Consider the following 26,490-nt stretch of genomic DNA (forward strand, 5'->3'; position numbering starts at 1 on the left):
GTGTATGTAGTAGAGGTGTCTCCGAGGGGGCCCCTATCTTTGAGCGTGACCCAGTAGTGTGTGTGCAGTAGACTCATCTCCGGGGGCCCCTATCTTTAAGCGTGACCCAGTAGTGTGTGTGCAGTAGACTCATCTCCGGGGGCCCCTACCTTTGAGCGTGACCCAGTAGTGTGTGTGCAGTGTGCGTAGTAGTCGTATCTCCGAGGGCCCCTACCTTTGAGCGTGACCCAGTAGTGTGTGTGCAGTGTGCGTAGTAGTCGTATCTCCGGGGGCCCCTACCTTTGAGCGTGACCCAGTAGTGTGTGTGCAGTGTGCGTAGTAGTCGTATCTCCGGGGGCCCCTACCTTTGAGCGTGACCCAGTACTGCTTCCACTTGCGGCGCGCCACCATCTCCAGCTTCTGGTCCTTGGTGACGGTGACGAGGGCCTTGAAGGACAGCCAGCCCGCCCTGCGGACCACGCCCTGCTCCTTCTCAAACAGGAGGTCCAGCTGCTCCAGGGAGCACCCCACGGACCCGCCGCTGCTCTCCTCCCCCCCGTCCCCTCCTCCCGCCATCTCCTCCCCCGCCCCCTCGTCCTCTTCCTCGTCCTCTTCGTCCACGGCCCCGTCCGAGGGGTTGGTCCGGCCCGCCTCGCTGCGGCCCGTCTCCAGCTCCTGCATGAAGTTCTGGTAGATGTTGTGACGCAGGGCCGCGTTGCTGCTGCTGTTGGGGGGGCTGTGCTGGGAGGGCTGGGCCTGCTGGAAGTGGTTCTGGGCCGGGGGCGGCTGGCTCTGGTTTTGAACGTGGAGGGGGTTGGTGGCCCACAGAGTGCCGGGCTGGTGGTGGTGGTTGGGGTTGAAGACACCACCGCTGAAGGCTTCGCTGGTCTCGCTGCCGTATGGCTCCTGGGGGGGGGGGGGGGGGGGGGCACAGGGGTAGTTTGATTTGATGTGTGGTACAACTTATAAAGCCATGGTACGTGTTACTCTAACAGCAGACCACCGAACACGAGAAAAATAAAGAATTTGGCGATAAGAAAAAAAGAGTGTGATAAAAAAAGGGAAGAATAAGGAAGAAAGGAAAGAGAACAAAGAAAATAAAAAAGAGAAAGTGGGAAGAAGATTAAAGCGTCATCTAATCAAATACAGGGAAACAACAGAATACCATAGTCATTAGATTGGTACATTCAAGTCAGCATGACTGGTTGTTTGGGACATCTCATTCCCTCACAGCGCTTGAGCTCTTTCGCCCTTACCCCTTCCAGTCCACCCACACCCACACAGCGCCTGCGGTGACCACCCTGCATGACGACCACCAGCCATCATCTGGACTAGTTCAGAGTTGGGCATCTTGCTCAAGGACGCCACCATACTGAGGAGGAATCGAACCGGAAAACCCCAGAGCGCTGGGAGACAATCTGTCTCTCTCCCCTCCTCTCCCACTGTGCCAGGCTAACTTTAACTACAACAGATGTCCCTGATAAACCGCCTCGCTGGAGCACATCCACTGCATTATTGAACTGGTTAATCAGCACAGACACAGACACTGTCCTGGGCCAAAGCACGGAACAGGGCTCCTCTTACGGACAAAGCAGCCCTCAACACGGCCAACACAGTGGCATCGGATGACCCTGTGTGGAACAGCATCCAGTGCTGTGCTTTGCCATGATAGATCAGTAAACAGCCTTCACAGAGTGTCTGAGAGAGGGAGGACAGCTACCTGCATCAGGTAATGTCGTCTCTCTCGGGATCCCCTTACTTGCACTGACTTTAGACACAGAAGTGATTGTTACTTGACCTTCTGTTGACCTTCAAGATTTTGACTGTATTGTTTCTTTGGAGTCCAATCATGTTTACTATTATATCTCAATCCCTGCTCCTGGTAGAAAGCCCCCTGCTATTGTTGAGACTCTGGTCAGGATGTGAGCTCCTGTTGGACTTTGTAAACAGGATATGTCAGCATTTGCTCACATGTCAGTGAGGTATTAAAGAGTATTAAAGAGCCACATGGCAGACTTGAAGAATGGATATGACAACCAATTCTGCTTCTACTGCTTCTATAATGAATAACCTTTCAGCTTCCACTCCAACTACTACATGCATTATGTTTGCGCCACTACATTTGAAATATTCAAAATTGACTGCTCAAGAACCAGGAACTGGTCCCAAAGACACTTAAACATACAACACACAGAGAAATATACAAACAGATAAACAAATATAAGAAACAGTGAAACATAGAAATACATAAACAGACACAGACGAACATAGAAAGACAGACGGATGGGAAAAAACCTGACGAAGAATACAACAAAAAAACAGATAGCGACCTGTCGCCACCTCACCTGCATCCGCCGCTTCTTCCTGCTCAGACTTCCCGTCCAGTCGCTGAGGCGTCTGATGCGGTTCTTCAGGAAGTCCTTCCGGTTGTTGCCCGGGGCAACGACGGCGTCAGCACCACCGTCGCGGCCGGGCCCCGCCTTGGGGCAGGGTAGCGTGCGCGACGAGTAGCTGTCCTCGAATGTCTCCTCCCTTACAACGGCGGTGTCCAGGGGGAAGGAGGGGGAGCTCCTCCTGGGAAGGGGGGCGTGGCGCTGGGGGCCTACGGCCGTGGGGAAGGGCGCCACGTTGGCGTGGTGGGGGGAACTCACGAAGCCCGGCGAGCCCAGAGCGGAGTCCCGCGTCTCGGACTCGATGGCCGAGTCGCCCATGTCGCTGTCCTCGGTGCGCCCGGACGAACACGTGATGAAGCTCCCGCTGCCCGCCACTTTGGCGCCGGCGTTGCCGGTGGCGCCGGTGAACAGGAGGCTGGCGTTGAAGCCCCCCGTGGAGACGTCGTCCATCTGGGCGGAGGAGAAGGTGTTGTAGCCGCTGCTGGCGTAGCCCACGCTGGCGTCCTCGGGCCCGCAGATGAACACGCTGTCCGCTAGCTCGCCATTAACGCCGCCGCCGCCGCCGCCGCCAGCCCCCCAGGGGGAGTCGTACCAGGAGCCGTCCGAGCTCAGGGAGCTGCCCTTGCTGGTGCGCAGCACCTCGGGCCCCTTGGAGGCAGCGAGGGGGCCCTGGGGTCCCGGGTCCCCCGCGGCCGGGACCACCCGTCCGTTGGTGAACTCCACCCTCATGCTGCCGTCCTTGCTGAGCAGCACCTTGGGGCTTCCGCCCCGCTTCTCCAGGGGCCCGCCCCCACCTCCTCTGATGCTGCTCTCCAGGTAACCACGACAACCGCCGTCGATTTGACCCCCACCTTGGGATACATTGTCTCGGATCGGTCCTCCCGTCGTGATAGCGCCCCCGTGTGGAAGGTGTTGGTACTGCCAGGAGCTGTTGGGCTGGGGGTAACCGCGGGCACCGGCCCCGGCCCGGGCCCGGGCCTCGGACCTGCTGCCCTGCCACCAGCACTGGGCGGAGGGCACCTCCTTGCCCCGCTTGGAGGAGGAAGAGGGGAAGCCGGAAGAGCAGGACTTGCCAGGAGCGATGACGCTGCCGAACTGGCTGTCGGTGTTTCCCATGGCGATCTGTTGGAAGGGAGACACAAAGATGATGACGACACGTGACATCATCAAGGGGAGACCATGAGGGAGGGAGTGATGAGGAAAGGAGGAAAATAGCCATAACTGAAGAAATAACGGATGATCACGCGGGAAAAAGAAAGTGAGTGAGCTATGACAAAAAGTACTAAAAATAAATATAAATGAAAGAAACCGTGAAAATTACACCGGTATATGACATCATCGAGTGGAGACTGTGAGTGAGTTGTGGGAAAAAGTATAAAAATAACCAAAAAACAATAAATGCATGAAAGAAAATGGAGGAATATTCTAATATTTGAACCATGGATTTTTTGACAATTCTATTTAAGTTGACATTTCTTTTTCTAGGTTGTAGCTAATTCCACTTTTAGTGCTTTGGCAACAGAACTTTAAGTTTTCCATACCAAAAAAAGCCATTAGAATCTTAAATCCTATTACGCCACGAAGAATGAGAAAATCTGTAAAAAAAAAACTTTTGAAAAAGCTATTAGAAAAGTATTACACAAATAATAATGAAATAGAAAGAACTAACCATTTCGGGTAGACAGCGACTATCAAAAAAAGTATCACAGCATGATGCAATGCACATGTAACATGCATTTGTCTCTGCTCATTTTGAGAATAAACATGCACATGCACACACATACAGCAATACACACAAACACACGTGCAACAGCGAGCCTTACCAGTTGCAATGCCTCGTACTCCTGCTTCTTTTCATGCTCCTGTTTCCTCGTCGGTAGCTGGCTTTCGTATGGCAGCTCCTCTCTCCGTCTCCTCCAGCTGCTCCCTCTCTCTCTCTCTCTCTCTCCCTCTCCCTCTCGCTCTCCCTCTCGCTCACCAGATCATCTGTCCAGGCAGAATAGGAAAGAGGAAGGAGGGGAGGGGGAGAGGAGGAGGGGCTTAAGTAAGTAAGCAATTTCCACACAGACGTGGCTGTTGTGAGTGGTGGAGGTTGGTGCTGTGGTCTCCCCCTCCCCATCCACCATCCAACCCATGTCCGTCCCCCCCCCCATTTCCAACCCCTACCCATAATCTAAACACTCTTCACCCCCCCCCCCCCACCCCACTGTGCCGGGCTCCCCAGCTCTTCCTATGACGTCGTGCTCGCTTGTTGAAGGGGGCCCATTTAAGAAGGCTGCCTATTACCGCCACTACTACTCCCGTCTACTGTTTACTTTGCCCCGCTGCAATTTCAAACCAATTCATCCACTGTTTTCTTTCCGTCTTCTTTCAATGTTTTCGCCGGGCCTGTTTTCTTCTGCTAGTCCCCCCGAAAACCGCTGGGACTGAAGTCCTCTGGGAACCAAGGGTTATTTTAATGACGGCGTCACAAGTCTATCTGTGTTCAGTCTTTTTAGTCGCTATATACAACTGAGGACGCCTTTGAGATGAAAGCTTCTTCGCCAGGAGGCAGGACAAAACCCTCTCAAATACAAACCTAAACACACTAAAAACAAGAGAAACACTGTGTTTGGTGTGGTGTTTAGTCTGGTGAGTCAGTGTGTGTTTGGCGAAAGTAGCCTGTATGGAAGCAGATACACTGACCCTAACTGTGTTGGCTAAACCATCCTCCCATCAAACCACGCCACAACAAACTCTGAAGCCTGACCGAGCCAAGGAAGGGAACACAATGAGATAGATATAACTCTTTTCTCCTCTCCTTTTTTTCCTTCTATTTTCCTCTTCCCTCCTCTTCTGTCAGACAAACTACTTGTGGCTTCAATACCTACTTATACATGAGTTACGATCGCCATATCGCCCACAGAAATAAAACATAAACATAACACTGAGGAACTCTTGAGCCTCGGGTTGCGATTAGCATTCTAATTCCCTGCACAGAGAGCTAGGAGAGGTCAAAGGTTAGCATGGACCCGAGGTTCAGGCGAGGAGTGAGCGGGGCTGTCTCCATAGCGGCGCAATGCACTGCTTACCCTGAACAAGCATGTGACCTTTGACCCTTTCATTGAACTAGGAGGGGAGGCCTCCAGATGAAGGTCTTCCAGCTGCCAGGGTCCACAAGACCAGGGAGTCGAGGAATTCTTCACGGGGAACGCAAAAAACTTAATTTAAAATAAAACATCACAAACTTTGCTTTGCCTCATGTTGAGATTGTTATGGATAACATAATTGTCCGTCTGTAGCCAAGTGCCTTATCCTAAACAGCATACTGTGTAAAGTTAATCTAGTAAATGGAAATTTGGGAAAATAAAGGATATTTGTGTGTGTGTAAGGGAAGTGATGGTGTGTATGTGTGTGTGTGTGTGTGTGAAAGAGAGAGAGTCTTTCAAACACTTGATATGGAAAGTGTGGGGCTGAATAGACGGACGCAGATGTCATCAAAGACAAAACCCCAACGCCTGCACTTGAACCGGGGATGTCACTGGCAGGCACATTCAATAGAAGCGGCCGATCCGTCCTGACACACTAGAGACTCCAGAAATCACACTCTCCTCTGGCTCCCGGCCAATCACAGGTTCCTATGTGGTGGCTTAACCCCGCCCCCGTAGTGACCTACAGGTCGGGGTCTCGGCAGCAGCAGAAGCAGCGGTGGAGGAAGAGGTGACGGCGGTGGAGAGCTTCGATCCAGACCAACATCTCTGAAGGAGGAAGATGTGGGCTTGGCCGGTCACCCACCTTTTGTCTGGGTCTCCCATCCACCATCTGCTGCCCCATAGGGGCAACCCCCCCACCCCCAAGACCCAGTCCCTGGGGACCCCTCGCATTCTACCACAGAACAAAGACCCGTCAGGCCCTGAACCAACGACCCCCCCCCCCCCTTCCCCACGCAGCAGACATGGGGCCGGCCATATTGCCAATCGGGGATTCCCCCTCTTCGGTGGATGAAGTGACGGCTGAATGCGGGGTTTGATGCTGGGCCTGTATGGAGGAATGCCACCTGTTCCCAATACACGTGTCACTTCCCATTATCCCCACGGTGTCCAGGCACTGTAGCCCTCTGTATACAGGCTCCCCCGCCGGCCAGAAGCCATTAAGGCTCTGGTTTGGCCAGGAGACGTTTTAATGGCCTCTTCTTGTAATCGTTGTGTATTGTATCCCCTGAGCCATCGTGATATTCGTCCAATAGGAGGGAGTTAGTCATACGATGGCCAAATTGGCGGTTTGGCCCGGTGTGGTGGGTTTACTTATTCCCTCTCTGTTGTGCCGTGGTGCTCTTGGGCACAACAAGGACCCTTCTGAGCAGTGTCTCTTGCAGGGCTGAGAGTTGGACTTGGAGTCTCGGACATAAATACTGTTAAAAAAACTTCTTCCACAGTTAACAAGAACATTTGTGAAGGGTTTGACTTTACTGAACCGAATATACATATAAAAGTAATTTGAGGGAGAGGTCATAACATGTTAGCTATTATTTAAATGATTATTTGTTTATATAATTATGTTGTTTTGCGACATCTGCCTAAAGCATGTATCGTTTTTTATTGGGAATTATTTTCGCATTTTATTGAGATTATTTCATCGTGATTTTTATAACTGCATTTTTCTCAGATAGTCTATTCAGGCCAGTCATCAGTCCTCATAAACTGGATGCGTCGATGTCATTCCATCCCTAGTTTATAGCCGGGATAAACTCCAGCAGTGCCTCTCTCGGGACCAGAGAGGACCTGGCAGAGGCTGAAAGAGCGCCAGAGTTTTCCCAAACAAACTGTGGTTGTCATTAAAGCCAGAGCACTCAGTGATTCAGCCTGGAGATTCGTTCCGTGTGTGTCATGGGGCGCAGAGTAGCCACCGTGCCCTTCTCTGAACAACAACATGAGACGGTTCCACATGGAACCGGGACCGCTCAGTTCATGAAGACCATGAGGAGAGCGCAGGAGAACGTAGAAGAGAGAGAGAAGAGAGGAGAGGAGAACGGTGGGGAGGAGTGGATGGAGAGGGTGGGGATAAGAGTGAAGAGGAAGAGAGAGGTAGAGAAGAAGAGGAGTGGGAAGGAGAGAAGTGAGGGAGGGAAAGAGTCGAGAGGGTTGGAGGAGAGGAGATTAGGAATGGAGAGGAAGAGAGGAGGGAGTGAGAGATGGAAGAGAGGAGGAGAGAAGAGTAGAGGTAAGCAGACAAGGGAAGAACAGGGAGAGAGGAACAGAGGATATGATGGTAGAGAAGAAGAGGAGAGGTAGAAGGAGAGAAGAGGGAGATCGGAGCCGAGCTGAGAATGTAATGTAAATGTCTGTAATGTAATGCAAATGTATTTGTAAAGCACATTTAAAAAACAAAAACAGTTGACCAAAGTGCTAAAGAGAAGGGTGGAGGGGGGTGAGAAGAGGAGATGGAGCTGGAGGAAAAGGCGGGAGACGGATAGTAACAGAGAGGAGAGGAGAGGGGGAGGAGAGAGGAGAGTTGGGGGGGTGGCTGTGGGACGTGTGGCGCTAAAGGCTCTGGAACGGTTCTGGCTGTGGAGAGGGGACGGAGGAGAGGAGTGGGAGAGGGGGGTCTGTGGTGACGGGCAGGCAGCCACCTGGGAGCGAGCCTGACTGGGACTCTTGTTCCAGCCAGCATACCCCCAGTAGCATGGTGCTGGACTGAGACAGGCTGCTGACACAACACACACACGCACGCACACACACACACACACACACACACACACACACACACACACACACACACACACACACACACACACACACACACACACACACACACACACACACACACACACACACACACACACACACACACCACGCTCTCTACAAACACACACAGATATGCATGCCGGCACATGCATGACACATGCCACACGTGAAGAACAACTTTTTTTTTGTCTTGCTATAAACCTCAATCGCTCCACTTTTCCTCTTAATGAAGCTAGTGCTCTCTCTCTTTCTCTGTATCACTTAGTCTCTCTACCAGCTCATCTCCTTAACCCATCATCAACCAATCAACAACGAATGCATCGACTTATAACGATGATTTGCCCATTACTGATAAAGCTTTCTCTTTCTCTCTGTCCTTTCAATTATTACATCTCTTTTGCCTTATCCGTTCCATCCACCATTCCTAAGAATCATCTAACCATCCCAATAATATCGGTCTCCCTATCTCTCTTTCTCTGTTGAGGACGGGGGTAGTGGTGACAGACACACGATAGTTGACAATGAAGGCGGCAGGTGGCTTTATTGTGGTTCTCAGGTGATGGGAGGTTGGGGGAAAGAAAAACATCCTGGTCTTCAGACCTCAGAGAGGCGATGGAGCTTCCGGCCTTTTGTGTTTCGCTTTATCGCAGAGTCTCAGACATAATACACATACTTTATTTGACCCACCTTAATCCATAATAAGGCGTTCGAGGCCTCCAACACCTGTATTTTGTGCAGTGCTGATAGCAGGGCAGTTGTTTTGGTTCATGCTCGGGGGTCGGTAGCAGAAGCAGTTTAGAGGGTAGATTATTGGATTATTCTCCCTGTAGCAAAACCTTGGCAACGTTTCTTTGCAACAACATAAGACGGCAAGCATAGAGAATGCTAGTAAATGTTGCCGTTGTCTTAAAATTAGACAGGCAACCCCTCCCCGATGACAGTTACCATGGGGACGTTCTGAGTTTGCTAACACACAGGCAGATCGACTGGTGCCGCTCATTGGATTGGTCTTGTAGGTCACTATTGTTGTTGTGGGTCTGTGTGTCTCGGAGTGTACTGTGGTACTCTGGTAGTGTCCTGAATATATGGCCTGTTAAGCCCTTTGAGACTGTACCCATGATTAAGGGCTATACACATAAGATTGAATTGAATTGAATTAGTAGGTTAGTCTGCTAGACGGTTAGGTATGTACCAAGTAACAAGAGTTTGTGTCTAGGAAAGTAGCTGATTTAATAAAAGTCTGGTCGCTTTTCTTTGAGAACACAAATAATCCAATCTGTTTAAATCAAACGCACAACGCTGAGGCACACACAGGTCTCCTTGTGGTCTTTATAAGTGTAATACCTTCAACTTAACAACCCTTGCCAAACTCTTATCCAAGATGAGGACATTGGAACCTAGGGACCGTTTTTTTTTTCCTACCATTAATCTCACAGATAGCATCAGAACCCTTCAGCTCTACCACAGAGCCCAACGCCTTTCCCCACCTCAAGCCCAATATTTACCCTTCAAGTGTGGAAACAAATACCGCAACAGTCCCTCCTCTCTGCCCCTCTTGAGAAATACAAAGGGGGTCTTCGATAAGGGGCAGGCAGCAACTGGGGGCCCCGGGGCCACCAACCCAACTTTCTCTCCCTCTCTCTGCCACAGGAAGTGTGTCCAGTGTGAGGGAGAGGTCTGTTTCCTGTCCGGGCTGACTGGGGCCCTTGTGCTCCAGATAGCAGCGACAGACGGGGCGGTGGCCCCTGGAACCGGGAGGGGCCAAACGTTGCGTTCGGTGTGGCCCCTGTGCACAGCTGCTTCCTCCTCTCGGGGTTTAGCATGCAAAGCAGAAAATACTGAGGGGCATTTATATATGTTTTAACCTCCCTGGTATTTGGCTGACACTCCTCTACAGAGACACGCGCACATACGCACACACATACAGAAGTCACAATGTGCATGAGGGTAAAACGGTCCTGCCTCGCTCAACTGGTAGAGCAAGGCAATCACTGTGCCAGGGTTAGGGGTTAAATCCCCTACTGGGCCCACCCATGCTTACAGTGCATGCACTCGGGTTATTGTAATAGGCTTTGGATGGAAACGTCCAAATGGGTGTATTATTATGAAAATTACTTTGTTATCAGATAATTTTATATTTATATATATAGTTACACACACTGGGTATAGTTGGTTTCATACTGGGATACATCATGACTAGATTAAATGCCATAAGAAGCAGCTGTTATACATTTCGTGAGCGTCCAGCAAACAGGGACTTAAAAAGAGACAAACAAAGCTACATGGAGGTCATGATAGTAGGTTTGGGATTTACGTGCTTGTTCGACTGGAGGGTTTGGCGGTTTGAGAAAGTACATGAGGACAAGTCCTCTGTGGTCGCTACAGAGATAACGACATAAAGGAACATGCCCTCAGTTGTATCACGTTGTTGTGTTTTAAGATGGGAAGATAACCTTCTGGCTGGGTCAGTAGCCCAACTAGAGGAGTAATGAAATTGACTTGGCTCCTCTTCGGTCGGCCACCTTTCCCCTGGTCTCTCAGGACAGATGAGTGTGTTGACCGATTACTCTTAGATGCCTCCACCAGCCCACATGTCTGCATTTTAGAGAGACTCATATCGACTCACCGGATCCAAAAATACTGATTGAAGCTCCTTGGATTCTGGGTTGTATTCCGGTTCTTGATTTCTGGATCCATAACTAAACATACTCAAAAAGTTTGCAAGGGACTCACCAGGGTGGTCTTGTCAGAGCAGTCTATTATAGGCGCTCTACTTATTTCTTGAAGTAGGCTGTTCACGTCATCCAGAATGTGTCTCACCCTAGGGATACTCTGTCTACACTGTTGTTCTGCCATCATAGAGCCATCAGTACCAGCACCAACAGACCGAAGAACTAGATTCTGGTTTCTACTCTCAGGATGCTGATATGATCTGACCTGTTAACACTGTCACTTCCAATGAGAAAAGTCAATGTGCGCACAGGATATACAACCAGCGACCCTTCACCACAATACATCTCAATCTCAAACTCTCAATCTAAATCTAGGGCTAGGGTTGATCTAATCCCCTGGCCGATATCCGCTAGCCTCTGTGGAACAACGGCAGGCGTTTCATTCGATTAGCCTCCAATTAGAACACCCCGGGAGATCAACGTACTCCCCTGCAGCCGTTAAGTGTTATCCATGGCAACCGGAGGCTGAGTTAACAGGCTAACACTTTTCCTGGGTGATGTTGTTGAAGTCAGTACGGGGGTGGAAGAGAAACACTAGATGGATTCCAATATGGCTGTTTTTTTTCTTTCTCTTTTTTTCTATGTGGGTGAAGTAAACGTTTTCCCCCTGGAAGGGTTTTCTGTCGGAGGGACCGCCGCCAGGACAAGATGACTATTCCTGGACCAGCCCCTCATCGCCCGCCAGAAGTCGACGGAAGAAATAGAACGAGGGAGAATTTTTGTTGAGTGAGGTTATACACACGGCGCTCTGGTACGCTGCCTACAAGACTGATGGGAGTGGGCAGACGCTCCACAGAGACCCCTAAATCTAACCTACTGACTGACAAACAAACCTAAGGACTCACTGATTAACTAACCAACTGCCTTACTGACAAACGTGTGAACTGACTAAGTGACTTATGTACAGGATAACTCATTTTTGTGGGATGCAAAGGGAGGACTTTAAATACATTAAATGAAAATGAGTTGAAATATAACCATTATTTATTTTTGTACCCTCTGAATTTCCGAACAACCAGGGATTGGCTAAATCCCGCTTTTCCAACGGATGGAATCTACTCAAAAGTATTTTAAACGTGACATCTGCCACAGCGACATCTACACAGTCCAGACCCCCGACCATGCCTGTCATTCAGGCCGGCGGCCAACGCCAGTCCCAAACAAACCAGGAAGCCTCCCTGCTCCGGACAACTGGGCCCGTTGTTCAACTCTCTTCCCCTTTCTTCCGCGCTCACAGCGTGGCCAGAGACGTTTGGTTATTTCTCTGAACACACTCTCTTTTCATCCCCGAGTCTTTTGTCCAATATCTGGGGGCTAGTGAGGGAGAGGCAGAGGGAGGGGGAGGGGGCAGGGGAGGGGGAAGAGGGGGAGGAGGGGAGAGGGGGAGGAGGGGGGCTCCCTGATGCGAGCCCTTCCATTCAGCCTCCAGATGCTGTGCTGTGTGACCGCCCCTGCCCCTGACCCCACCCCCCAGCCCTCCATCATCACCAGCGTGGCGGTCCAGGGAGTACACGTCGACATGCAGGGCCTCCAGGGTATAGGATGACGGTGTGGAGCCCATTGTAGCTCTGTATCTACCCAGTGGACAGAGCCCGGTGACAGGGAACTCATGGTGCTCCACAAAACAGGGGAACCACAAAAACACACACCAACAACTTGCACTATGAATGTATATTTAATATTACTTTGTAATTATTCAATAAAAGTGGGATAAATGTTTATTATGCATAACCGCCTGGGTAGGAGGGGGCTGTGTAGTGTAGTGGCTAAGGCCAACTCCCAGCCAAAAGGTTCTGGGTTCGATCCCCCAATGTCCGTAACCTACCTGTAAGCATCCTTGAGCAAGATGCCCCTTGCCACTACCTGTTCCTTAATCACATGCATCTCCATTCACTGTTGCTTCAAATAAAAGCATTTTCTAAAGAGCCAAAGAGCACATGCAGCATATTTTCCCTTTGATGTTTCCCATTGCCACAGAGGCACACATAACCGGATGGCCCTTTTGCAGGACCGTGCCACGGCACTGAAACGCACACTCACTCACGCATACAAGCTAATGAGCAGGATACAGGGGTTTTGGTTGAGCCTGTGTCAACACAAACGCACCGCAGGGTAAACAGAAGCTTAGTGTGCATGGATGGAGGGGGGTTGGAGGGGAAGGAATTGAGATGATTCTCTTTGAAATGCAACAATTTGTACCTGTGGTTCTCTACCTGAGTCACCAAATTGTTTCCATTCCAACGACTACCCTCACTGTGCTGGCTCATTAGTAGAAATAGCTAGTGGTGAGTTGTGTTAGCCAAACCAAGAGTGTTTCGGGAGGAGGGCAGAAGCTCCGGAGGTAGAGGCAAGCTTCTTCAATCCTCGTCATCTCAGGAATTGGCTGGTTGCTGGCTAAAGTGACAACGTGTCATTGATCAAGACACCCAACTCACACCTAAATGGTCCTGACATGCTATGTTGCCGTGCCTGCACTGTGCCATGAATGTCAACAAAGGGTTTCTACCACTATGTGTCAACCACTGGGTGTCAACCAGCGTACGTAAAGGGCTTGGAGCAGCTCTCGTCGCTACAAGAGCCACACGAGATACATGGTGTTAATTCACCATGAACTCACTTGTCTAGTCGAGTTTTCTACTAAATTCCGTGGAAAATCTCGACATCACATTCATAGACTTTTGCATTGGAGAGGGAGAAACGTGGCTGTCTTGATGGGATGAGCCTACCCTAGTTGAATAAAGATTCAGCATCAAAGCTTTCAATGTGTCGACCATCTTAACTTTTTAATCTAGGGGTCTGCGACTCCTCTCCAACTAGATTGAGCCATTTTGGATCCCGTACCCATAGTTTAAGCATCAAGCTCTATAACAACCATGGTAGCCTCAGGGGAAATGGAACAAAGAGAGCCATTTGTGACAGAGCGGACATCATTCCCTGGACGGGTCAGCTTATAGGTACGATGATCAGTGGGTCTTGAGCGTCGGCCAGCACCTAAGCACTGAGCCGGCTGGAATGTGAAAGCTTTCACAGCGGAGCTATCGGAGGTTCAGCTAGCTTCACAGTGCAGAGTCCACATCCACCAATTGTGTTGAGGGGCCTGTTGTGATAGGCCTCATTGTGTCGTGGGCGGAGCCAGGCACCATAGGGACTATGGCGATGGAAGAGAACTTGATTCGAGAGAGCAGGAGGAGGCTGCGTCGTACTCTACACGAGCTCTCGTGAGCTCTTCTGGCAGCGCAGACAAAGGCTTCATCAGACACACGTAACACACAGGCCAGGTTGGTGAACTTATACTGCTGAGTCGACACCAAATACCAGAAGGTGAGAGGCATGACTTGAGTAAATGTGTAAACACACTAGCACACATGCACGCACAAGCGTACACACACACACACACACACACACACAAGCAGACCCACAAACACACATGAATGCACTAGTAAACACACCTGTAGTAAGAATACCAGCTCTGACCCGGGAAGATCATTTATATTGTTAAAGCCGACAGGGTGTCCAGAGTGTATTTTCCATATGTAATATGTTCATATTGAAGCTAATCAGGATATAAGATCACAAAATTAAAGGAATGTCAGTTGATCCCTGAGGATTTGATTGGATTGTGCTGAAGTAACAAACCACGCTGGTAGCCGTCTGTGTTAGAAGGTTTCATACTTTAGATGAAAGGGGGAGCAGAAATGCCCTGCTGTTATTGTTTGAAAATGTCAACCTTCCAGCATGCACCATTGAGCCAAAGGAATTATTAGTTTATGTTTTGATGACATCTATGATGGAGTCCCATTTTGGCCATGAGGTATGACATACGCATGCACACATGCACACACCATACATGAATGCAGAGCGAATGCACGCCATGACACCGTTTCCTATCACCATCGTCTGACCAATCAGAAAGAGTCTCTTATCCGGAGTTTGACGAACTCGGCCATTAGGTCAAGCCACCCCCCCCCCATCCTGTGTCCTTTTCTCGTCATACAGATGAGAACAAATTTAGCCACTACTTTCCTCTCCACCCACCAGTCCAGAGGAAAGAGGAAAGGACACACCTTGGGGTGTTTAAAGAGAGTTGTTTAAAAAACGTGACGTTCGGTGTTTGGCTCTTACTAATTTTAGGAAAGTAAATCTGTAGAAGATAAGATTAACCAATCAGAGGCCTGAGGCGATGTCAGGTGATTTGAACGGTTGAGAATGCTTCACGTTCATTCTGCCCGACGATATCTATGAACAATGGGAGCTTCCCCAGGAAAGATCTCTCACTTACTGTTCCCTTGCTGGTGGCTTCTGCTCCTACTGGGTTGTACAGTTTAGCAAAGCTCAGTGATCCGCTCCTCCCAATATGAGAACATCCAACCCCACCTCTGCCACATCCCTTTGCATTACATAACAGCTCCAATCCGCTGGGAACACAATGAGCAAGTGGGAGATTTTTTGTCAAATTCTTCAGCTATTACACATATTATCCTTGTTGGGACTGTGAGAAAATCCATACATAATTATAATAGTAAATGGATCCCTGTGTTTATATCAGTTGTTACTGCTGTTCTGCAGCTTCATGAGCTGGAGAACAGCTCAAAGTCTAGTAGGAAAGTAAAAGTCCACATTCCCCATTTCCATATTCTGTTCTTAAAGTTAATAAAGTTTTTCTACCAGGACCAGACAGGCCATTGTTTTCATGAGGAAAGATACATTTGGATGCTGCATCCATCTGATTTGCATTTTCAGCAAGACTGACTGCAACAGATCTCCTTCGTTGCTGTGCTGCCTAGCGGGTCTTTTACATTTATTATACATTTATTCTGCCTTCAAGGCCTTCAAACTATTTTATTTGACACTCTGCCAGTCTTGGCATTTGTTACATTTCAGTAAGCAGATCATGAGTAGACCCAGTTCATGTTCTGCAGGACATTGAGAGTATACTGCTGACTCTCTCCACGGACAAGCGATAGAAATGTAAGGAGTTCTCATATTACACAACACTGGCAAAGGAGGAGAAGATGGAAAACAATGACGACTTTGGTTGGAGACCGAACCAGAGAGAGAGCCTAAGCCTCTGAGAGAGAGAGAGAGAGAGAGAGAGAGAGAGAGAGAGAGAGAGAGAGAGAGAGAGACAGGGACGTAGAGAGAGCAAGCCTCTGAAAGAGAGAGAGAGGGAGAGAGAGAGAGAGGGGGGGGGACGGACGCAGGGAGCAAGCCTCTGAGAGAGAGAGAGAGAGAGAGAGAGAGAGAGAGACAGAGACAGGGACGTAGAGAGAGCAAGCCTCTGAAAGAGAGAGAGAGGGAGAGAGACAGAGAAAGAGACAGACACAAATAGCCTCTGAGAGAGAGAGTGCGCGAGAGAGGAGAGTAAATTCATCCATGTTTGTTTCAGGTGCTGAACTAGACTAAATCCACTTTTTTGGATGCCACCCATAAATCAGTGGTGGCAAGGACAGGAAGGAAGTCAGCAGACAGTTAGCCAATGAGCTCCAACCAACATTACCCCAACAGGAAGCTGGGAACTGGCTTAATGAGTCAAGGTTGGACCAAGAGGAGGGATTTCCTGTTAACTGGTACAGCTGTACTCTGACAACTCTGGAACTGCAGTATGAATGTGTACAAGTACTATGAAACCAAGGTCTGGGACTACATACTGTATTGGTTGCATCAAATGTGGTATGCGTGTGTGTGTGTATATAGTTCACAACCTAAAGGGGATTATACTGCTGTGGGAATACCAGAGAAAGAGAGAGGGAGGGAGAGTGAGCGAGAGAAAGAGATTAATAGCTAATACGCTGGTAATAATAAACAGCTGTGATACAGAGAGAAGCTCATAAAGACCGTAAGAAAAGTTCTTTCTGGGGTTTGTTCATTAAGACCAGTGCCGTCCTGGGAACAGACTGGTGATGTCACAACGAGGACCAGAAAGACTAAACACAGCTGGACTCACAACACACTCAAACTCACCTCAATTCACAGGGGGGAACTCTCATGACCCTAACTCTCATGACCCGATCCTCGTTCACACAGAAACAAGACACACACACACACAAGTACACAAGTCAACGCCACAGGTTAAAGGCTGGGGGTCGTCGTGAGTTAGGTAGGTTTAAGTGCTTCAGCTGTAAATAAAGTCACTCAAAGATGAGGCGAAGGGATGGGAGCGGGGCAGGGGTTGTCTGAATGCCATACAGAAAAGCCTTCCTGAATCTCCATGTTGTTTTCATATCCCCCCCCCCCCCACCCCCCCCACTATGGACACAGAACAGAGTAATGGAGACAAGAATAAGGGGAAGAGCATAGCCCAAAATTCCCAGGCACACAAACCACATAGTGGGCAACCCTGGAGCCAAGATGGCGGCCACTTGACACTAATATGAGAGGTGGCACCAAACTTCCTGTGGTCGTCTGAGCGTTGGTTAGTGACTGGTTTGTAAAAATAGGGGGGGAGCGAGGGGGCACCATCAAACCAGATTGTGGGGTAGTGATGCGGGCATAGGGGGCCGACAGACTGGCATTAGTCTGGGCCTTGCAGAGTTCTAATGGAAACACTGATAAGATCGGATCGGACTGTGAAACTACTTCAAAGACAGAGCTGGAATGGCAGCTGTGGTCCCCAGAAAACCATTTTCCATCCCCTTCTCTGGGGGGATATTAGTGCCTTCCTTACCCAGAGAAACACACACACAAACACATGATTGCATAGAAACTTAAAAATACTACACACGTCTCACACACACACACACACACACACAAACACACACACGCACACACACAACCTGACACAAAAAATCACTCTCACACACGCCACAAATTGCACACATGCATCCTGTGCTTCAGAAAGAGGGTTTTGCAGCTGAGTCTTCATTACCATGATGAACTGTACGCCATGTCAGTAGTCGCCCGCTCTCCCTTCCTCCCCCCGCTCCCCTCTCTCTTCCCTCCCAGTTCCATGACCATAGTATGACAGGTTGGTAATCACGCAGCAGGTCAGCTAATTTCAACTGTTTTCACAGAATCTGAAGCAAATTTAGAGAAGATTACTGAATGTTTTACAGAAAACCAATTAAAATCATTGGCCTCTGAGACTTTCTCCGGAACTGTTTTTTGTTCTTTCCTGTTTTCAGCATTTTGGTCTTAAAATAACACATATTAGGAAACAAAACATTAAAGACATGGTGTCATCAAACAGCTATAAATATGAGATGGTTCAAACTGATAAACGGTAAAAAAGATGGAGCTGGAACCGTTTTTGGACAGACGCAATCGTGAACAAAACTGACACTACACATTTGGTGCCACAGTTTCGACGATACAGCCTGGACGTAAAGGGCCCTTAACGTTGTAGTATGTTGTAGTTCAACTGTCATTGGTGCATTGAGAGTGACTATACCACCAAATTGGCGAGAGAATTGCAAATCGCTCATTAGCGCTTCAACATTATTGTCAACCATTGTCCAAATAAAAACAACAGAGTGAAAGAAAAGTGTTCCCAGGTAGGTAGACAACCTGACACATTCAACCACTTTAGTGTTGTTAAGAAAAAAAATAAACGCCATGGTTGTTGTTGCTAACAGTAACTTAAGCTTGAGACGTTCACCTGGATCAACAGTTTGGGGTTTTTCCCCAAGTGTGGAGGGAACAGTACCAGTCCTGTTTGATGTGGCCACAGGTATTTTAGGTTGGGTTAGTGGGTGCAGGGATCCAGCCTCCTTTTCCCTCCATGGACCTCAAACATCATGGCAAACAGCAGTAATGTTCACAAGGAGGGATGTTTGAAAGCAGCTGAACACATTTTCCAATTCCACATTATGACAAATTGTCTAGGTCCAAAATTATTTCAGGGAAATACAGAGGAACAAAATTCTCTGTTTCTGCTTTGTAGTCGACACTGAATCTCCTCTGGAAAACATATGTCGAGAGAACAGGCATGGTAGTGGCTAGGATGTTCAATTCCCAGCCGAAAGGTACTGGGTTCGATCCCAGTAGTCAAGAGCTTACATTTAGGCATCCCTGATTAAGATGCCTAGCCCCTGCTCTTATGACATTTCTGAAATCACTTGGAATTTGCTTTGGAAATAGATCAACTAAACGATATGATATTGCGGTTGACCAATCTAAACCAGTCTAAAACTGTGGTTTGAATGTCTGTCCAGCAAAGAGTGTTTCCATTATGTCAGTGTAAATGAGACAGAAAATGTTTAATCACATGACGTACAATTTAAAACCCTTGACTCGTGCAGCGGCGATAACAAAACTCGAAACTATTACAGAAATTACTTTGATTACTGCAAAGAATTTGAATGGGTCTTTCCCTCCTAAAAAAATATGTGGCTAATCTTGACCAGTGAGAGATTCTATCAGGTCACACACACGTGCCTCAGTAAAGCCCCACACATAAAGTGCTACCATTGTTGGTGTACACTTTGGTTTCACGCTCACTGCTCCCCCGGCTAACACTTCGCGCTGGACGGCTTAGCGACCACCAGAAAAAACAACAACGGCCGAGACGGACTATGCCCATAGCATTTTTCCGCGCTGTAAAAAAAAAGTGCTGGCTTGCACAAGAAATGGGGGTTAATTAGGTAGAAAATCCACCACACATTCCAGCCCCGGTAGCCCGTTTTTGTCGACGGCCAACACAGAGGGCACCTTCTTCTCGCTAAAGCCACAAAAGACATCAAGGCCCATTGGTGGTGGTGGTGGTAGGGCTGGTACTGACCCACCCGCCTAGACCACCACCGCTAGAAAAACAAACCAACCCACCTCACCTCCATCACCTCCCTGGAGGTGAAATATTTGAACAGAGCTAAATGTTCTTCATCAATGATGCCACTGTTGTATTTTTTTGTTTGGCCAGATGTCGTTTGCCTCAACTCAGGTTTCCAAAGTAACAAATTCAACATCTGACACATCTTTTGTTGTGTGAACCTTAAGGTAAACATCTCTTCAGTCTTACATGACTTTAATCATCAAACAAGGACAATAATGAGGCTAAAAGGACCTGACGACACCCGGAAAACCGATCTCATTAGCACATTTTGGTCACAAAAAAAAACAGTTGGTTCCTTCGACGTCTTCTCTATTGACCAGTTGTAGCTAGCCGTCAGAATACAGAAGACATATGGCGAAGCAGGACTTCACACAGAAGAGCAGGGGGCCGTGTCGTAATCACTGGTCACCTTAAAAAGCCCCCATTGTCTAACTAGACTGGACACTGGCTACCATCAATAAGCATTAGCATCACAAAAGCCTTCCCAAATGACAATCAAACCTACATGTTTAACGCAAGGGACTGGCACATTGGTGGTTAATGACTTATTGGAATTATTGGTACAGGATCTGGTAGTAGAGGAAATTAAAGTTAGAGAAATGGGATACTGTGTTTTGAGGATGGTACAGTTATTTTGTATTAGAAATAGCTTCGCCTTTATTCGCTTTTGACACACATATCACGAAGCAACGTATTGGGGATTGCATTTGGAATTAAGGGATATCAAGTCCTGGAGAACAAGATGCTAGCCAGCTCAGCTTAGTACAGAAATGGTAGGGAGGACATAAGGCAAATGTTTTTACTCCAGATGAGAGTCTCAGTCAAAAGGTACCTCAGCTTTGAGCGAGGTTACTGAAATTCTACCAATTCTAACAAGTACCAAATCCCCCACGACAGAACCTGGAAAAACTGCACTCTGTAGCTGTTTGGTTACCATGGCACCACTGTAAAAAACCTACCCATCAAAACCAAACCACGGAACATCTCAGCATGTAGCTTTGAGAAGGACTTGGTTCAGGCTTACTGCCATTCGCCAGCTGGTTTCTGAGGGTTGGGGGTTGTGACCCTCCAGGACAACAGAGACATTATTGGACCTTAAGTACCCAGGGGAGGTGTGCTTATTTGGGCCACATGCTTTCTCTCTCTGCACCGTTCTGCTTAGTATTCATACAAGCTAATTATATTAACCAGGCCAGGCAAGGAATCCCAAGGTTTTACTGCCTTTGCCTAATGGACACCTCAATAGAGCAGGGAGAAAGGCGCTGTTTAACTAAACCATTCAGTCTTGAGTACAGAGGCATGGCCTCAGAGTCATTATGATCCGTCATTTTGCAAAAGAAAACAAGTCGGAAACAAAATACAAAACCATATGACAAGAAACATATTTTGGTCACAACAGGCAACCAACTTGAAGGAAGAATTTGAGTACTTAGCTTTAGGTCTTTTTTTCCTTTCTAATATTTATTTTGCTGGGAGGAAAATACTGTCATAAGTATTTATAAGTATAAGTCTGTAGTCCCCATTAAGTCAATAACTAATATTGACATTAATGTTACCTGCCGAAGCATAGCATGTCCCGCTAAGACCTGTGCGGTCCGACCCACTGGCAGGTATGTGTGTTTTGGAAGCATCAACAGAAAATTTCTGCCACAGCTGGTATGTTGCTAAGCTATGCACTAACTGCCAAACATTCTTCCCCGAAAAATCCCCCAAAACAATGTGACCAAGGCCCAGGGGTGGGGTTTAGTTGAGTCAGCTGGGGAACGGAATTGCTTAGTAAATACTTATTATTACTTATTATTATTACTTTACTTATTTTGGCAAAAAAGATCCTGGAACATAACTTCACTCCACTAGTGTCAGTCCATAGAAACCAACCGTCATGTAATTCTCTACGGGTGCTAGGGGTCCAGAACCAACGTCTAGAGAGAGGGGCAGCGACCCAACTGCCCAAGGGCGGGAGGGTCTGACGGTGTATGAGTCACGTCACCAGGACCAAAGGACTGGGATGGAAAAACCAGAACCTTTAGAAAAAACTACCTATGATCACTATTTTCTAACGGTCAGGGAACAACGTTTTTTCCCCTCCATGACTCTACAGAACTATAATGGGAGAGTGCTTGACGACAGACAGACTTTCCTGTAGAACCGTGAAAGTGTCGCCCTCCCCTCCGACACGCTCTGCCGAGCCAATTTCGCCTTTATGTCTGCTCATGAATACACCCCCTAACCCGCCCACACACACGAGTGCACACAAACAACCACGGGCGCACACAAACACGCACACACACGCGGCTGGGCCAGACACTTTACAGACTACTACAAAGACAGTGAGGGGGGGCATCTGATGCATCCAAATTTTATTTCATCCACCTAGTCATCATTCAATTAATAGAAGGAGACGGACGCAGACTATTGGTACCACGCCTGTGCAAATTATAGCGATTAGCGAAACGTTGATACCAGGATGTATACAAAAAAAAACAGCGAAATTCTATCCTTTATGAAAACTAGCTATTCTTAATGTTTTGACGTCATCGCATGTCAAAAAAAAGGGCTTCAGCCTTCAGACACGAAAAACTTGAATTGGGAAGGTCTAATATTGGCCTAATTGCGCTTCAACCTTGACAATCCATTACACACATACGCTTCTAGATCTTTCACAATTCAGCCTTATTAGAACAAAAGCCTGAGATTAAAATATAACATACAGCCAGCCAGGTGAAGGGACGAATATTAATATTTTGGGCGATGGAATGAGTCTCCAGCTGTCAAGAGCAGGAACACAGTCACGTGGAAAAATTTCGCAGAATACAAGCAAATTAGCGCTCAAGTTGAGATATATCACAAAAAAAATGCACAAATGTAGTAGCCTGTGTAGGTCCCGACTTGTTGGCTATAGCGTACATTTGATGACGTTATTTAAAAAGGGAAATCCCCATTTTTGCAGAGAAACGCGAATTTGAAGTTAAAAGATAAAGTTTGCTACACACTTACCAACAGCTTGCTTCAGAAGATGGCTTTCACCTCCGTGGTGTTGTTTCCACTATATCAAAACAGTTTCTCTGTCATATAACTAACTATGCACAGAGGTCTGCACATACCGTCATCCCTAATGCCTGAATGTGTGGAGGGGGAGAAGCGAGTTTTAGGGAGGAGTTGAGTTTTGTTTTAGGAGACCACACCTCGCTGAGAGACAAGTGCTGATGGGAATCGGGATCCACACCTAGTAAGTAAACTAGTCTTAATCATCCGTATACGAGCAGCTCATCCAAAATATCACGATTTATATTCCTGGAGCACAAGATGTTTCTGGGAAAGTAATTCGTACGTTCAGCTTAGCAACATGTGGAATCGCTCGACGCTACGGAAAGATGTTCATTATCTCGGGAAGTTAATGTCGAATGAAAACAGATTGTTCTGTTGTGTACGAAAAAAAAGATTGGTTGGGGGTCCATGATCTGGCCCTCGCTGGACCACTATGACACATACAGATACATGTTCAGACCACGTGGTCCCCAGCTGTAAACACAACCTTTTCTTAGTCAGATAACAACAGGCGCCTGATAGCGTCTACGTTCTTGCTCTTTGTCCTCTTATATCCCTTTGAAACCCCACACAGCAGGGGAAATAAAGGCACAACATCTGGTCTCCGATTAAACAATTTGACCATTCAAAGCTTAGCAGAGCATATTATTGACACAGAAGACATTGTTGTGGTGCCTGGCCTTAAAACCAAATAAATTAAACAAAGGCACTCAAAAGCTGCCATTTTAGTATAAACCCAATGTTCATGCTGTCTTGACTTTTTATCTCTCTTCAGACACACACACACACACACACACACACACACACACACACACACACACACACACACACACACACACACACACACACACACACACACACACACACACACACACACACACACACACACACACACGTTGCATGCTAGGACACCCAACTGATGTTATTGGGGAATTTCTAATTTGGCAGCGTAGCCGGCCAAAACGAGATGTTAGGATAGCGTTCCAGTAAAACCGTAAAACTGCCATACTTTTACGAGAGAATGATGAATGCCTTTGATGAGGAGAGGATAATGTTGGTTTCTTTGCCCGGGTTTAGTTCCACCGACATGCATCATCAGTGCTGAATATTGTGACCTACAATATTCAAACTGATAAAAAGCAAAAAAAAAGCAAACTGATATAGACCTACATTTTAAACGTCATGATCTGTCTTTTGGTCAACACCCACACAAACACACACACACACACACACACACACACACACACACACACACACACACACACACACACACACACACACACACACGTAGGGTGAATCAGTCATCATAAGTGATTGTTTCCTCTAGTTTTACATTATCTGCATTACTTGGCCACCAGATGTTTCTGTTGTGTTACAGCTAAGGTTAGCAGAAGAGCCGTGGGCAAAGACATCAATGTAAAAGTCATTGAACCTTTTAAGGCATTTTAAAGTTTTCACAAAAACTATGATAACAAACATTAAAACACAGTGGGCAATGAAAAACGTTGTTTTTCTTCGTGTGCTTTGTCGTTTTACGGCCTTTGGCAGATTTGAGCTGTAATGTCGCCCTCTAATGGTGAACATTTCCACCCAAACGGCGCGCGTCAGGGTTGGGTGGAAGACCAACGGAGGGGGTCGAAGACCGAGAGCCGGGGTCTTTGTTGCGGGGACAACAAAAGCTTGCGGCAGATGGTGGGAAGTCCTCGACGACTTTTAGCTCTGTTCTGTGACTACTTTATTCACTCATACTTTTCTTTGAGATTCATTTTATGAATTCATCAAGTTGCCAGTCACACTCACAGCTGCCGGGCTTTCAGCAGATCAGCAGGTGGAACTGAGGCAATATATAGGCCTACAATATTCTTATAGGAGAGAATTACATTTTTTATCATGTTTTGTCTCGGACAATGTTTTACTAATGTAATCATTATTTTTAATGCCCTAGGTTTATATAAGAGGATGTCATTTCATGGTTACTTTATGCAATGTAGTGGAATATATTGAATCCCTTGAATAATGTGACATCCAATCTGTAATTGATTTATTGAATGTTTATTCATTATTCCCAAGTTACCAGAGAACATGATAAATCTAGTCTTAACAATCAATAAAAAAAAAGATTTAGACCTATCATTTAATTTGTCATGTTGTTGCACTTTTGAGGATGCCTAACAATTTAATATCCATAAATTACTTTTACTCATCTAGTAATATGACAAAAAATGTGATACAACCACTGCAAGTTGTTAGAGAGAAGGTGCAGAGGTCTACTTTAATGAAAAAAATGAAATATTTACAAAGTATTACCAAGGTAAAAGCACCACATAATTAAATTAGGAACAGTGGACACAGAAGGTACAAAGGGGTTAGCATGAAGGCCGGTTCATCGTACAGATTTACACAGAGGCTTTGGGCTTATCCACTCTTACTGTGAGTAATTTAAAGACATGTGTGTTATTGGAGTGGCCTCAGTTGGGAAACAAAATGGCACTTTAACATAACAGGAAGTATTAAAACAAAACAGAAAAAACACAAGATACACAAAAAATAAAGTAAGGTAGCAACGACAAGTCCTAGTTAATTTGTTGTTCATTCAGAACTTGGTGAAGTTTCATGGAGTAGACTCATACTCCTGAACCAAGAACTGGTCTCAATCCAACAAGAACTTTATTTTAACACACTTAAACAGTGCATTTCTCCCCACTTCCTCTCGCGAAACAAAACATAAATAAATCTTCCATAACATCTAAAAGGTGACGCAAATAGCAACATTAATTTCATTTGGATATGGCACACGAACAGGCCCAAACCGTTCAGTTCACCTTCCATTAGCAGACATTATGTAAACAGGGTACACAAGTAGTGTAGGACATATGTAAGACCTTTCAAGTTGTTCAACCTTCATTATTATAAGAATGGCTAAACAGCAAGAGCAAATCAAACAGCCAAGTAGGAAACAAAAAAACGCAAACGGTAAATTGGTAGAAAAATAGTCATGTCTTTTGGCTGAAAGTTTTGTTGTGGTAAAGGTAAGACCTCTCAGTTCACTGAGGTCTAGATGCACTAGGACTGGGGGGGGGGGGGGGGGGGGGGCGCGTTCCAAACCTCGTGCACGCTACACTAGCATGCTAAACGTGATTTTTTTAATGACTCGCAGGAGCAAAGCCTGGTTGTGTGCGCTCTCCACACACAACCGTTTCATGCTTCGTTGAATCCAGTGCCAAATAGGATTTGCACCAAGATATCGTTAAAAACAATCTTCACCCAGAGAACTATATCTGTGATATTTGACCCCGTCAGACATGTCATTAAGCCGTTTGTTGGTTTATGTGCAGTCACAAATAAACCAAAGTGGAAATGTTTCGGATGGTCGGCAAACTTTACGTGTGCTTGTAAAGCTACGATTCTAGTCATGAAAACAATCATTTTGGCCACCGTATTTGTGTGAGAATCATTCAACTGCAGTTTGCTGAAGGTAAACATGATAGTATGGCTTCTAGGATTCACTCCCTACATTAAACAAAAAAAAAACAACGTTAAAAATATTGCCTATTCTATTTATCTGAATTCTCGATTTTGACCATTTCTGTTCTCAGAATCCATGACCTCGTATGTACTGTAATGGAGGGAGGTTGTATTGTGAGATTTCCACAGTGTCCTACAACTACAGATAAAATATTGGATCAACCCTAAGGGGTTAAGGAGCACAGGAGGGCTGCCGTATAGAACGGAAAACGCCCATTATGACAGCGAAAGAACAAGGCAAAGACAGCAGGGAATACAAGCTAACAATTCATTATAAGGAGAACAAACTGGATCAACGAATGAACAATAAATAAGTCCACAGT

General features: G+C 46.9%; 1 protein-coding gene across 2 annotated transcripts in view; it reads right to left on the bottom strand.

The window, feature by feature from the left end:
• Positions 1–22,716, bottom strand: part of tiam2b (TIAM Rac1 associated GEF 2b) — a 43,762-nt gene extending 21,046 nt beyond the window's left edge. For both annotated transcript variants that reach the window (XM_079754029.1, XM_079754028.1), the window contains exons 1-4: positions 22,592–22,716; positions 4,196–4,358; positions 2,325–3,494; positions 345–885 (exon numbers count right to left, since the gene is read on the bottom strand). In XM_079754029.1, the coding sequence (XP_079610155.1) occupies positions 345–885; positions 2,325–3,488 (1,705 nt within the window). In that variant the 5' untranslated portion in view covers positions 3,489–3,494; positions 4,196–4,358; positions 22,592–22,716. The remainder of the gene's footprint in view (positions 1–344; positions 886–2,324; positions 3,495–4,195; positions 4,359–22,591) is intronic.
• Positions 22,717–26,490: the final 3,774 nt, after the last annotated feature.

Source organism: Pollachius pollachius (assembly GCF_949987615.1).
Source record: "Pollachius pollachius genome assembly, chromosome: 16".
NCBI lineage: Eukaryota > Metazoa > Chordata > Actinopteri > Gadiformes > Gadidae > Pollachius > Pollachius pollachius.